This window comes from Hyperolius riggenbachi, chromosome 4 (genome assembly GCF_040937935.1).
Source record: "Hyperolius riggenbachi isolate aHypRig1 chromosome 4, aHypRig1.pri, whole genome shotgun sequence".
NCBI lineage: Eukaryota > Metazoa > Chordata > Amphibia > Anura > Hyperoliidae > Hyperolius > Hyperolius riggenbachi.
The window spans coordinates 38,514,167-38,528,941 of NC_090649.1; the positions used below are offsets into that span (position 1 = coordinate 38,514,167).

The following is a 14,775-nucleotide window of genomic DNA, read 5'->3' on the forward strand; positions in this document are numbered from 1 at the left end:
GGCGCTGTATGACTGATTTTGCGCTGAAACCCCTCCCACAAGAAGCTCTGGGACCGCGGTACTTTTGGCAGTTTGTTACAATGTAACAAGGTTCACAGACAGGAATTAGCTGTTTACAGCTGTCTCTAACAGCTAAAACAGCCAGGAGCAGCTACATAACTTGCCCACAGTAAAATGTCACCATGTAATACATGTCAGAATGTAAATCGGGGAGAGGAAAGATTTTACAATGAGCAAACACTGACTAAATCATTTATACATAATTATGGTAAAAAATGAAGCACTTTTTTTACTACATTATTTTCACTGGAGTTCCTCTTTAATTGCATAAAACCTATCTAAAGATTAGGCGCACACATCCTGATGTCCTCTCCTGCGACAGATAATACCACAAGTTAGCTAATAAAATATATCCATGCGCACCATGCATACAGTCACCAGCATAAGCTGCGTGTACACTGACAATGGTCAACGACAGGGGAAGGAGGGAGTGCGCTGGATTAAACCCTGGCCACAGGGGTAAATTACAAGTAAAAAAAAAAAAAAAAAAAACAAGAAAGAACACATAAACATAGCTCCCAACTGTCCCTCTTTGGGAGCCCTGTCCCTCTGTCCCTCTTTCCTCCTCATTTGTCCCTCTTTCAGGACTTTGTCCCTCTTTATATGTAAATATATGTATTTCTCTACTAAAAAATGTGTGTAATTGACTTTAAACTTTATTCCCATCCTTTAAATTGATATATTTCTTATTTTCAAATGTTAACATGAAGGAATATGAACCAGGATAGAAAGGACCAGTGTGGTTTGAGTTATAAAACAACATATTTTTCTTATGAAATCTTTATGATATGCGTGACTAGGGGTGTGTAGAGGGCGTGATCAGGGGTGTGGCAGGGGCGTGGCTTAAGTGTCCCTCTTTCTCATCTCAAAAAGTTGGGAAGTATGCATAAATCCAGGCAGTTAGGACATTTAAATAAGTTATTAGGGAGGTGCTAAAGGGGGTGTGGCCAGCAAAATGGCAAAGACAGTTAACCCTTCGCACACTCACATGCCACTGTTCATACAAATGCATTCACAGGAATCAATCATGTTCTAACATATTTATTTCCCTTTTAACAATGCAAATTGCCTGGCTGACCTGCTAAGCCGCTGCCTCTTATGTTATTGGCCGTAGCCCCTGAACAAGCATGCAGATCAGGTGCTCTGGCTGAGGTTTGACTGGATTAAATGCTTGTTTCAGGTGTGTGATCAGCAGGACAGCCAGGCAACTGGTATTGTTTAAAAGGAAATAAATATGGAAGCCTCCATATGCCTCTGACTTCAGGTTCCCCTTTAACTTACCAATGGTGATGGAAGAAGGCACCCCAAACACCTGCACTTCACACAGCTGGAGGTATTGCTGCTTCCCGGTAATGACGACGTTCACATATTGGCCAACCATATCGTTACACTGGAAGGTCAGAGCTCCATTGTTCTGTATGGAGGAGATCACTGCGCAGCTGTGACAGAATAATGATGTCAGTAACATTGAGAGAGTATTCTGATTTAAAATAATGGCAATTGCCTAGATGTCATGCTGACTTTCTGATGTTAGTAGTTCAGAGTCACATAACTGCTACATATGAAGCCAGAGCCTGTTTCACTAATGTTCCCATGGGCGTAACAATCACCCCTGCGACCCCTGCCATCGCAGGGGGGCCACGAGGGTTTGGGGGCCGTCTTTCTTCCTTTCCCTCCCTCTCCCCAACCACAAGGGCAGCCAACTGACAGAAAAACCTCCCCGATCGCTCATAAAATCCATCCCTGCCACCTCCTCCCGCTATACAGAGTAGCAAGTAGCGGGAATGACTAATTTTTCCTGCTTCCAGACGCTGATTCACAGCAGAACACTCTCTACTGCCATTTGCCGGCTCCCAATCACGTGACCTGCATGGGGTTCAGGGACTAAGGGGGTCCCTGCTATCATTTCAGCAGGGGGACCCTATTAAGTCAAGTTACGCCCCTGTTCTTTAACCTTTTTAGGATGCAGCTGATTGAAATCCACACCCTGTTTGGAGCCTCTTGTCCCTACCAGGATGTTGACTTCAATCTCCTATTGTCAAGCGCTCTTGCCACGATCACCACTTCAAATCCACTGAACTTAGCTGTCTAATGACAGCTGGTTCTCCACACGCCGGTCAGGAGCCAATTTTATTGGTTCCTGACCTTGTGCTCACTGTGAGCCAATCACAGTCATCACAGTCAAAAAAAAAAAAAGTTCTGGTCCTTAACCTATTTTGGTTTCTGGACGTAGAAACTACGTCCAGAAACCATGTGCGCTACCGCGCGCCCCCGCGGCCGATCGCGCGCGTGCACGCGCACTCCCGGCCGCGGATTCGGTAGTCAGGGAATGAATGTATCGGACTATGAAGTCCGATCACTGATTCCTCTCCCCCGCTGAAAAAGCGACAGCTTCTCTCGGAAGCTGCGCCTTTTCTGGCCATTCACTTCCTGATGCGCCACTCTAAGCGTATGTTACGCTTAGAGTGACGTCATGTAAACAAACTCATGGCCGCCATCTTGTGGCCAAAAAGTAATACTACACCTGAAAATAAAAATGAATTAAAAACACCACACATTTACATTATAAATCTATTGTTTACCCCCCACCCTCCCAAAACTACCCAAATAAAATGTTTACTATAAATAAAAAAAACCATTACAATAAAAAAAAAAAAAACATGTAAATATTTACCTAAGGGTCTAAACTTTTTAAATATCAATGTAAAGATGAAATATTTCTATATTTTTTTTATTTTAAACTTGTTAATAGTGATGGATGCAAAATGGAAAAAATGCACCTTTATTTCCAAATAAAATATTGTCGCCATACATTGTGATAGGGACATAATTTTAACGGTGTAATAACCGGGACATATGGGCATATACAATACGTGAGTTTTAATTATGGAGGCATGTATTATTTTAAAACTATAATGGCTGAAAACTGAGAAATAATGAATTTTTCCATTTTTTTTTATTCTTCCTGTTAAAATGCGTTTACAGTAAAGTGGCTCTTAGCAAAATGTACACCCCAAAGAAAGCCTAATTGGTGGCGGAAAAAACAAGATATAGATCAGTTCATTGTGATAAGTAGTGATAAAGTTATAGGCTAATGAATGGGAGGTGAACATTTCTCTCGTGAAAACCACTGAACCTGAATGGGTTAAAGAGAACCTGAGGTGGGCATTTTTGTAAAAAAAAATGCTACCTGATTCGGGTGGTTAGCTAGATCCGGTAACCTCAATTACCGCCTCTCTTCGCCGCTCCTGTGGCCAGATCTCCTTTAGTTTCACTTTCAGTGACCTCTGGGGTCACAACGCTGCAAGCTCTGCTCTGTGTTTCTCATCACAGAGCAAAATGCAAGAAGGCGAGGCAGAGCTACCCAATGTGAGCTAAGGAAGGAGCACCAGGAGGTGGTGGGCATTTGCAGGTGTGCTTCTCCTGCAAGGATTGCCCCTTCCCCCTGAGATTGCAGACAAGCTGCATGTCGGCAATTTCGATACTTGACAGCAGCGGGGGGGGGGGGGGGGGTTAGTGCAGAGGGCAGTGTATAAGGGACATAGAGGCATGTCACAGACCAAGGAACATGACTCTGTGTCCCATTTGCCCTTCCCCCCTACCGTGCCACCTCGGGTACTCTTTAAGTGCCGGAGCCTAGTAGTCCACAAAAGGTTAAAATGTATGGACAATTTACCAGCTGTTTTGAACTCACATCCCCCAGTAAATGATTCTTTAATTGGGCCGCACATAAAGTACCAAAGGGCTGCAAGTGACCCTTGGACCAAACGTTGGGCACTGTAGAGCTAGGCCAATATCAAGATTGACCGATATCATAATCTAAAGTTAATTTATAATAAAGGTAATGTATATAAATAGCAATAGATACCTTGGATTATTATTTCCACTGTTTTCTAAAGAGTTCCCGACAAGTATATTGGCACCGGCCAGCCGATCCCAGCAGCAGTCACCTCTGTTGGTGATGACGATTTTGGAGATTTTATGTGGCTGCAGTAAGTCCACCCTCCACCAGGGGGAGACATCATTATTGGTGCAGGCACAGGAGCCAGAAAAGAAGTTTGAGTTCAGGTTCCCATCGATGGCTTTATTGGCGGAGCTCACAGCATTGTAGGAAGAGGACTGGGATGCTTGACCGTTGAGGGCAACATTTTCACCTGTGTAAAATACAAGCAGCAAAAAAATGAATCAGTTTTGGGAACCATAGACCTCTGGCTAATGGGGATGGTCTATGAGATGCAAATAATTCTGAGTTGACGAATGATTATGCAAATTGTGCATGCAAATGTATGCAGCATGAAAATGGACCAATCAAATACTGCTAAGCAGAAGCGTATCTAGGGAAAACCATGCCTATGGCTAACACTAAAATCCACCCGGGGTACCAACCAAACAATGTAAGGTCTATGAATGTACTATGGCAATAGGTCATCCTGTACTAGTGATGCTCAAATACCCCTTTTTAAAATTCGAGTTTGGTCGAATTCGAATAGTAAATTATTCGAGGTCAGTCGAATATTCGAGTCGAATAATTTTTACTATTCGATTCGACCTCGGACTTCGAGCTCACTATTCGAGTCGGTATTCGAGCTCACTATTCGAGCTGACTATTCGAATTGGCCTTAAATAGCTTCCAACACTTGTTTTGAGGGTGAATGATGCAAGAAACATCTTTTTTTCCAAGTAACAACAGCAAGTGATTATGTGGGGATGTTCCTTTAAAAAAAAAGGTGGAAAGAGAAGTTGTGTCCTTAATTTTGTTCAGTAGTGTTACTGTATATACTTGTTCTTCTTCTTCTTTATCTTTCTTCTTCTTCTTCTAGATCTTCTTCTTCTATATCTTCTTCTTCTTCTTCTATATTGTCTTCTTCTTCTTCTTCTTCTTCTTCATCATCTTCTTCTTCTTCTTCTTCATCATCTTCTTCTTCTTCATCTTCTTCATCTTCTTCATCTTCTTCTTCTTCTTCATCTTCATCTTCTTCTTCTTCTTCATCTTCATCTTCTTCATCTTCTTCTTCTTCATCTTCTTCTTCTTCTTCATCTTCTTCTTCTTCTTCTTCATCTTCTTCATCTTCTTCTTCTTCTTCTTCTTCTTCATCTTCTTCATCATCTTCTTCATCTTCTTCTTCTTCTTCTTCTTCTTCTTCTTCTTCTTCTTCTTCTTCTTCTTCTTCTTCTTCTTCTTCTTCTTCTTCTTCTTCTTCTTCTTCTTCATCTTCTTCTTCTTCTTCATCTTCATCTTCTTCTTCTTCATCTTCTTCTTCTTCATCTTCTTCATCTTCTTCTTCTTTTTCATCTTCTTCATCATCTTCTTCATCTTCTTCTTCATCTTCTTCTTCATCTTCATCTTCTCCTTCTCCTTCTTTTTCAATATCGTCTTCTTCTTCTTCACGTATTTCTCTTTTCAATTTTTTTTTTAAAGAAATGCAGCTATTTTTGAGCGTAACAAATAGCTGGTGGGCGCACGCATGTTGGAAGCGCCATTGTATGTGCTCCCTGGCAGTGGAAACACAAAGACAGCAGGAGGTAAATTCAGCAGCAGGAGGAGGAGGATGAGTGTGTGGCAGCAGGCAGTCAATGAGGCAGGCAGCTCGCCGTGACATAATAGCCCTGGTACCTAGCGGTGATACCAGGGCTGTAAATAAACACAACAGGAGGTCCCAGACAGCGGTCGTGCAGCCCACATTGTGTCCAATACACAACTGGGACAACACAGTTTTCAACCCGGGCACCTCAGAAAAATTAAACCTTTTTTTTTTTTTTTAATGGTTTGTTTGGTTTTGGTTTTGCAACCAATATAGCTATTGTTTGACGTAATAGCTGGTGGCAGAGTGGCAGCAGAAGGTAATTCTGTGTACCCTGGCAGTGGGAAACACAGACAGACAGCAACAGCAGCAGGAGGAATGGAGGAGTAATGTGAGCAGCTATTGTTTGACGTAATAGCTGGTGGCAGAGTGGCAGCAGAAGGTAAATCATCTGTGTACCCTGGCAGTGGGAAACACAGACAGACAGCAGCAGCAGCAGCAGGAGGAGGTATGGAGGAGCAGTGTGAGTGTGGCAGCAGGTAGGCAGCGTGACATAATAGCCCTGGTACCTAGCGGTGATACCAGGGCTGTAAATAAACACAACAGGAGGTCCCAGACAGCGGTCGTGCAGCCCACATTGTGTCCAATACACAACTGGGACAACACAGTTTTCAACCCGGGCACCTCAGAAAAATTAAACCTTTTTTTTTTTTTTAATGGTTTGTTTGGTTTTGGTTTTGCAACCAATATAGCTATTGTTTGACGTAATAGCTGGTGGCAGAGTGGCAGCAGAAGGTAATTCTGTGTACCCTGGCAGTGGGAAACACAGACAGACAGCAACAGCAGCAGGAGGAATGGAGGAGTAGGCGAGCAGCTATTGTTTGACGTAATAGCTGGTGGCAGAGTGGCAGCAGAAGGTAAATCATCTGTGTAGTGTACCCTGGCAGTGGGAAACACAGACAGACAGCAGCAGCAGCAGCAGGAGGAGGTATGGAGGAGCAGTGTGAGTGTGGCAGCAGGTAGGCAGCGTGACATAATAGCCCTGGTACCTAGCGGTGATACCAGGGCTGTAAATAAACACAACAGGAGGTCCCAGACAGCGGTCGTGCAGCCCACATTGTGTCCAATACACAACTGGGACAACACAGTTTTCAACCCGGGCACCTCAGAAAAATTAAACCTTTTTTTTTTTTATGGTTTTTTGGTTTTTGGTTTTACAACCAATATAGCTATTGTTTGACGTAATAGCTGGTGGCAGAGTGGCAGCAGAAGAAGGTAATTCTGTGTACCCTGGCAGTGGGAAACACAGACAGACAGCAGCAGCAGGAGGAGGAATGGAGGAGTAGGCGAGCAGCTATTGTTTGACGTAATAGCTGGTGGCAGAGTGGCAGCAGAAGGTAAATCATCTGTGTACCCTGGCAGTGGGAAACACAGACAGACAGCAGCAGCAGGAGGAGGAATGGAGGAGTAGGCGAGCAGCTATTGTTTGACGTAATAGCTGGTGGCAGAGTGGCAGCAGAAGGTAAATCATCTGTGTACCCTGGCAGTGGGAAACACAGACAGACAGCAGCAGCAGGAGGAGGAGGAATGGAGGAGTAGGCGAGCAGCTATTGTTTGACGTAATAGCTGGTGGCAGAGTGGCAGCAGAAGGTAAATCATCTGTGTACCCTGGCAGTGGGAAACACAGACAGACAGCAGCAGCAGCAGCAGGAGGAGGTATGGAGGAGCAGTGTGAGTGTGGCAGCAGGTAGGCAGCGTGACATAATAGCCCTGGTACCTAGCGGTGATACCAGGGCTGTAAATAAACACAACAGGAGGTCCCAGACAGCGGTCGTGCAGCCCACATTGTGTCCAATACACAACTGGAACAACACAGTTTTCAACCCGGGCACCTCAGAAAAATTAAACCTTTTTTTTTTTTAATGGTTTGTTTGGTTTTGGTTTTGCAACCAATATAGCTATTGTTTGACGTAATAGCTGGTGGCAGAGTGGCAGCAGAAGAAGGTAATTCTGTGTACCCTGGCAGTGGGAAACACAGACAGACAGCAGAAGGGCAGTACACAGCAGCCCACTGTAGGTGTAAAATGTGTGGCTGCAGGCGACGTAATAGTCAAAGTGAACCAGGCTGGCTTAGTGAGCAGGAGCCAGGAGGTGGTAAAGGGTGGTAAGGCACATTAACGATGGTTCCGGCAGCCAGTTCATGTCCCCCTCTCGCCGACAACAGGGGCCAGGAACTCGCCTTCCACCCACGCCTGGTTCATCTTGAGAAACGTCAGTCTGTCCACAGACTTGTGAGACAGACGTGAGCGTTTCTCGGTGACCACGCCACCAGCTGCACTGAAGCAGCGCTCGGACAGCACGCTGGAAGGGGGGCAGGACAGCACTTCCAGGGCGTACTGCGCCAGCTCGCTCCAGATCTCCATGCGCTTGACCCAATACTCCATGGGATCAACAGGGGCATCGCTGTCAAGCCCGCTGTACGACCCCATGTAGTCAGCCACCATGCGGGTCAGGCGCTGGCTGTGACCGGAGGAGGATGCTGCTGCATGCATCTCCTCTCTAGTCACTGCTGCCGGAGCCTCTACAGTCCTGTAGAGCTCGTGGCTGAGAGACAGCAGGTCTGTGGGGCGCTTGCTGCTGCTGGATGCAGGCACCTGCTGCTGCCTCTGTGCTGGCTGCTGGACAGTGGGGGTGGAAGGCTGGGGGAAGGCTTCCTCCAAGCGCTCAACAAGGGCCTGCTGCAAGCTCCTTATTTGTTGCGCTGGGTCTCCTCCTGCAGGCGGCAGGAACTGGCTCAACTTCCCCTTGAGGCGTGGGTCCAACATCATGCTGATCCAGATGTCCTCCCTCTGCTTCATCTGGATCACCCTGGGGTCCCTGCGCAGGCACGTCAGCATGTGCGCTGCCATTGGGAAGAGGCGGGCCACGTCTGCTGGCACATCGACGTCAGTGCTGTCCTCATCCTCCTCCTCTGCCGCCTCATCCTCTCTCCACCCCCGCACCAACTCAGCTGCGCTGTGCTGATCCCCCTCATCAGCAGCCAGGTCAGGGACCTCCACCAAGTCCTCCTCCTCCTCCCCCTCAGAGGTGGACTGCGCAGCTGGTTGCCGCTCCTGCTGGTCCAAGGCTGCCGCTCCCTGTTCCAGCAAAGCATCGAGGGCCCTGTTCAGCAGAGAAACCAGGGGCACCCACTCGCAGACCATAGCATGGTCCCTGCTCACCATGTTTGTGGCCTGCAGGAAGGGAGCCAGCACTAAGCACACCTGCTGCATGTGCCTCCAGTCATCATCGGGGACGATGGACGGGATGTTGCTGGTCTTGTCCCTTCTCTGAGCTGCGGAAACAGTGGCCAGGGCAAGGTACTGTTTGACAGCGTGCCTCTGTTCAACCAGACGCTCCAACATCGCCAGGGTGGAGTTCCAGCGAGTCGGAACGTCAAGGATCAGCCGATGGCGTGGCAGATCCAGCTACTTTTGCACGTCTTCCAGGCTCGCACAGGCTGCAGCCGAGCGCCGGAAGTGACGCACAACATTCCTTGCCGTTTCCAGCAGTTCGCCCATCCCCTGGTAGGTGCGCAGGAACTTCTGCACCACCAGGTTCACGTGGGCAAGACAGGGGATGTGGGTCAGGTTTCCCCTGTCTATTGCGGCAACCAGATTGGCCCCATTGTCGGCCACCACCTCTCCGACTCTGAGGCCTCTGGGGGTCAGCCAAATCCTCTCCTGCTCCTGGAGTTTGGCCAACACATGGGTTGCCGTCAGCTTGGTCTTCCCAAGGCTGACCAAGTGCAGCAGCGCTTGGCAGTGGCGGGCCTTCACGCTGCTGCTGAGGCGGGGGGTTTGGCCAGGTGTGCCGGAGGATGGCAGAGGATCGGAGGAACCTGCTGCAGTTCCCCTGACCCTGCGGGGTGGCACCACCCACTGTGTTGCTGCTGCTGCTGTGCCCGCTGCTGCTCTCCCATCCTCACCCCCTTCCACCAAGCTGACCCAGTGGACAGTGAAGGACAGGTAGCGGCCTGTCCCGAAGCGGCTGCTCCAGGAGTCCATGGTGACGTGGACCCTTTCACCAACCGCGTGCTCCAGCCCTCGCTCCACATTGGCCATCACAAAGCGGTGCAGTGCAGGAATGGCCTTGCGGGCAAAGAAGTGTCTGCTGGGGAGCTGCCAGTCTGGGGCTGCGCAAGCAAGCAGCGCACGAATGTCGCTCCCCTCCTGCACGAGCGTGTGCGGCAGGAGTTGGGAGCACATGGCCCGTGCCAGCAAGCCGTTCAGCTGCCGCACGCGACGGCTGCTGGGAGGCAGAGCCCTAACCACCCCCTGGAAGGACTCGCTCAAAAGGCTCTGGCGTGGCCTTTTGCTGACACGGGAATCAGCAGACACAGCAGAGGAGGCCACTGAGGACTGGCTGCCAGAACAGGCCTCAGTGTCGGCGGCAGGAGTTGCAGAGGGGGGAGGAGCAGTGCGTTTCCGCACTCCTGCTGGTGCTGCTGGAGGAGCAGGAGGGCGGGTGGCTGCTGTTGCTGCTGCTGCTGCTGAAGGCTGTGCAGTGATGGGTGTGGTGCCACTGCCAGCAGCAGATGCCTTCAGCCTCTGAAACTCCTCATGCTGGTGGAAATGTTTAGCCGCAAGGTGGTTGGTGAGCGAGCTGGTGCTGAACTTTAAGGGGTCTGCACCTCTGCTCAACTTCCGCTGACAGTGGTTGCAAGTGGCGTACTTGCTGTACACAGTGGGCATGGTGAAAAACCGCCAGATTGGTGACAGAAACTTCCCCCTACGGCATGGAAGCGCTGCTGCCTGTCTCCCTGTGGTGGTTGGGGGGGGGGGCTTGGGTGCGGCTGGTGGTGGTACTGGCTGATGCTGCTGCTGCTGCTGCTGAGCCTGAGACACCAGCAGGCTGTGGGACGCTGCCAATGCTTGCAATGATGCGCCTCCTTGCAAGGCCCACAAGCGCATCCTCCTCCTCCTCCTCAGAGCTGCTGAGGACGACATCCCCTGGAGGTGGTGGCACCCAGTCTCTGTCTGTCACCGGGTCATCATCATCCTCCCCCTCCTGAAACATGTCCTGCTGGGATGAGGACCCCCCAAACTCCTCTCCTGATGCATGGATGGGCTGCTTGACTGTCGCCACAGTCTTGCTGTCCAATCCCTCATCCCCCAAAGTGCCCATCAGCATCTCCTCCTCAAGATCGCCAACAACAGCAGACAATTTACTCATGATGCCTGGGGTCAAAAGACTGCTGAATGACAGGTCGGCGAGTGACGGTGAACTGGCCTCCTCCCCAGACCCTGCTGGGCGGCTGCTGCGAACAGGGGTGGTGGTGGTGGTGGTGGTGGTGGTGGTGAGGGTGGAGGCCTCGGATGCAGAGCTGATGGCGGGCTGCTCATCCTCCGTCATGAGTTGCACCACAGTGTCTGCATCCTTTTCCTCAATGGGACGTTTCCGACCCGGCTGGAGGAAAATGGGAGCAGGTGCTACACGCTGCTGCTGCTGTGTCTCTGCAGCGTGAGTTGCAGATGCTCCTGCTGGGCGGCGCCCAAGGCGTCCACGGCCAGTGGCTATGGGAGGAATGTTAGCCACTGACGCTGCTGCTGCTGCTGCGGAACTGTGCATGGTGGCGCGCCCGCGGCCGCGGCTTGCCACAATGCTGCTCCCTCTCCTCCTGATTCCCTTGCTGCGGCCGCCATGTTCCGTTTCTCCGTGCTTGCCTGAGACTTGTACAGAGAGAGAGTTGCTCCTTTGTGCTTTGGCTTAGCAAGAGCTCTATTGTGGTCATTTACCTAGCGTTTTTGCTCACATACACCTCCTATACACACCTATATTGTTGTTAGTTATTTAGACATTGTATTTTAGTTAGTAGCTTGTGTGTTACATTAGAGACAGGCAGCTGCTGCAAGCTTACAGGTTGCCGAGCTCGAATAGCGCCGGGTTGCTCGAATAGCTCGAATAGTGAATGGGCTATTCGAGTGTACTCGGATAGCCCATTCGAATAGCTCCAGCTATTCGGAGCTCGAATACCGAGCTCGAATAGCTGAAAAAGAGCTCGAATATTCGAGCTACTCGAATATTCGAGCTCTGCTGAGCACCACTGTCCTGTACTTATCCCCCAAAAAAGTTAGGCAGCTTGTCGCCCCAAATGTGGGATAAGAGGCGCCCAGATGAGAGAGAGAGAGAGAGAGAGAGAGAGAGAGAGAGAGAGAGAGAGAGAGAGAGAGAGAGAGAGAGAGAGAGAGAGAGAGAGAGAGAGAGAGAGAGAGAGAGAGAGAGAGAGAGAGAGAGAGAGAGAGAGAGAGAGAGAGAGAGATATATATATATATATATCCAGGGCCGGCCCTAGACTTTTTGCCGCCTGAGGCAAATTTTTAAAAAAATTATTGCTGCCGCCGCCCCCAGGGCGGGGGTATTGGGCCTAGCGGCGGGGAGGGGGGTCGGACCCCCCCTCCCTCGCCTGGGTCCCCGTCCTCCGCTCCCCTCCAGCCTTAAATACATCCGAACTAGCGCAACTCGTAAGAGGCAGTGGGCGGGGAGGACTCACCTCTTCCTCGCTCGATCCAGCGTGCGCTCCACTGACGTCCCTTCCTGCAGCGCCATCCATTTACAATACAGTGGGCGGCGTGCAGGAAGTGACGTCAGTGGAGCGCACGCTGGATCGAGCGAGGAAGAGGTGAGTCCTCCCCGCCCACTGCCTCTCACGAGTTGCACTAGTTCGGATGTATTTAAGGTTGGAGGGGAGCGGAGGACGGGGACCCAGGCGAGGGAGGGGGGGGGGGGTCCGACCCCCCTCCCCGCCACTAGGCCCAATACCCCCGTCCTGCCCGCTACCCCTCCAGCTGGGCGGCCGGCTCCCCGCACCCTCCGACGGGCGGATGCCGCCCCTAGAAATTTGCCGCCTGAGGCAAAAGTTTCACCCCGCCTCATGAGCGGGCCGGCCCTGTATATATCCGGAGGAGGAGGATGCCAAGGATGCTATGCAGCAGCGCTCTCCTTACGAGGCACCCATGGCACATGCCATACCTGCACCCCTGTAGAAACGCCTCTGCTGCTGAGTCACGTGACTCAACAGCTACATCATCGTATTTAGGTGGTCACCAATAGGTATCTCACGTTTATTCATCCTATGGGGAGAGGCATGTAGCAGGAGAATCATCTAAGCTAAGCATAAACCCTACTAGAGGTAGTAGAAGCAGCTGCGTAATATGTTGGTGCTTTATAAGTACAATAAATAAATAAATAAAATAAATAAATAATTGTCACCCTATTTCAAAACTTTCTGCATTACTTTGCTGTGACCATCAATCTGGCCATAATCCTTTGAAGAGCATGGTGTGATTATATCAGTCAGGGTCGAGGCAGAGACGAGAGAGGCTCCAGCAGAAATTCCCGAACCCCCGTAAAAAAATCCTCCTCCCCCCCTGTGCCCGCTCAGGCCCGTTTTGGAGGGCAGGAGGGGTCCCCACCCTCCCTCACCTTGGGCTCTCCCCTCAGCTTACTCCCCTCCTACAATTATCAGTGGCAGCGGGCGGCGGCAGGACATATACATCCATCCACCACGGAGGTCCATCTCTAAGTGCTTCACGCTACTTTCTGTTTAAACAGGAAGTAGCGTCAGACACTTAGAGATCGGAACCTCCGACGCGTGGAACGCAAGGAGGTATGTGTTCCTGCCCGCCGCCCGCTGCCACTGATAAATGCAGGAGGGGAGCATGCTGAGGGGAGAGCCCAAGGTGAGGGAAGGGGGGGGACTGTCAAGCTTTCCTCTCATGTTGCATTTTTCTGCCATGTCCCTACTGAGAAATTGAGTTTCACTATAGAAAAACATCAAGCTTTCTTTTGTTTTGTTCATATTTTTTTCTTTTCTGTTTTCTTCTAATTTTTTTTATATTGTGCACTAGCTGGTCGCTCGGCGTTGCCCGGGTATGTAATTGGCTAGTGTTAGCTCTGCCCACTTTTTCTAATCCTAACACACAATTACTCAAGGATGACCTAGTTTGTGAGGTTTGCGGGCTTTGGCATCAATAATTGGCATTGAAATGAAATAAGTCTAATTGGCTGTGGCTCCACTCCTTTGAAAATCAATAGGTGAATTTTGATTAGCTTTTGTAGGCTCCACCCACTTTTCTGAATATTAATCCCAGTCACCCAGTGACCAACTGTGCAAAGTTTAAGAACCCTGCCACTAACAGTGTAAGAAAAACTAAAGTTTGCTTTCTTAAAACAGAAAGAATTTGTGAAATTTAAGGTTGGAGTGAGCTTAAAATGTCACCCAGTGCATCACTGTTGAATATATGCAAATTAACCATTGTTACCCTTAAAAACTAAACACACTTCCAGAACTGCTGGAATGCAATGATGTGTCAGCTTGTTAATTTGTACAGAGCCATAATAATCCAACATGCATACAGACTGTTTTGGATTGTTTGATCCTCATCAGTGCATGGCATGGATTCATTTGGCTCTATGCAGTAGGGCTTGTAACACCGAGAGGTACAGACTAACCAGCAAGCTCATGGTGACCCAGAACTCATTGGAGTGTGTAAGGGACTACAATGGTCCTAAAAGCCCCCTTACTAAGTGTCACAGACCGCTAGGCCGGTCTGCGGGTGGGTCAGTCGATCAGCGTCAGAAATCCTCTCACACGGTCATTTGTTCATCACAAAGGGTAACCCGCGTTCGCAATTTGATGAACTGACTCGCGAAGGGAGCGTTCTGATACCAACCGATTCACCACACACATACAATTCAAAGATCTGCCACCAAGCGAGTTACACAGCCTGCTACTGTAATTTTACTAGGACTTCGAGAACGCTCTATTAACCCTTAGCAGTATGCAAGAATCTGGGTCAGATCGTTATGTCTGGGCCAGGTTCTCGCATACGGGTTATAAGTGTATACTTCTATTAAACACAGGGTAGCGATTTCAGGAGAATAGGTACGATTGTGTATGTTCAGCAACAGGTCATAACCGCTAAACGATTTTTAAACGTTTAATAACAAAAATGCATTACATACAGTTATATACACCTATTAACACATAAACACAGAGCTTAAAAATAAAAAAAGAATAAAATCAGAAAATTCTTACTTAGCTAGTTGAGCAGTCCATTTGAAGCATGAAGAAAAATAGTCCAGTTTAAAGGTAGGCATTCAGGTTAAAAGTCCTTTGTACACAACATGCGCCCGGTTCTCCTTGAGCACA

At 49.2% G+C, this 14,775-nt stretch overlaps 1 protein-coding gene across 1 annotated transcript in view; it reads right to left on the bottom strand.

Moving 5' to 3' along the window:
- The window catches only part of LOC137504623 (uncharacterized), a 50,561-nt gene that overhangs the window by 7,882 nt on the left and 27,904 nt on the right, over nt 1–14,775 (bottom strand). The window contains exons 2-3 of the mRNA XM_068233205.1: nt 3,929–4,214; nt 1,342–1,499 (exon numbers count right to left, since the gene is read on the bottom strand). Of these exons, the coding sequence (XP_068089306.1) occupies nt 1,342–1,499; nt 3,929–4,214 (444 nt within the window). The remainder of the gene's footprint in view (nt 1–1,341; nt 1,500–3,928; nt 4,215–14,775) is intronic.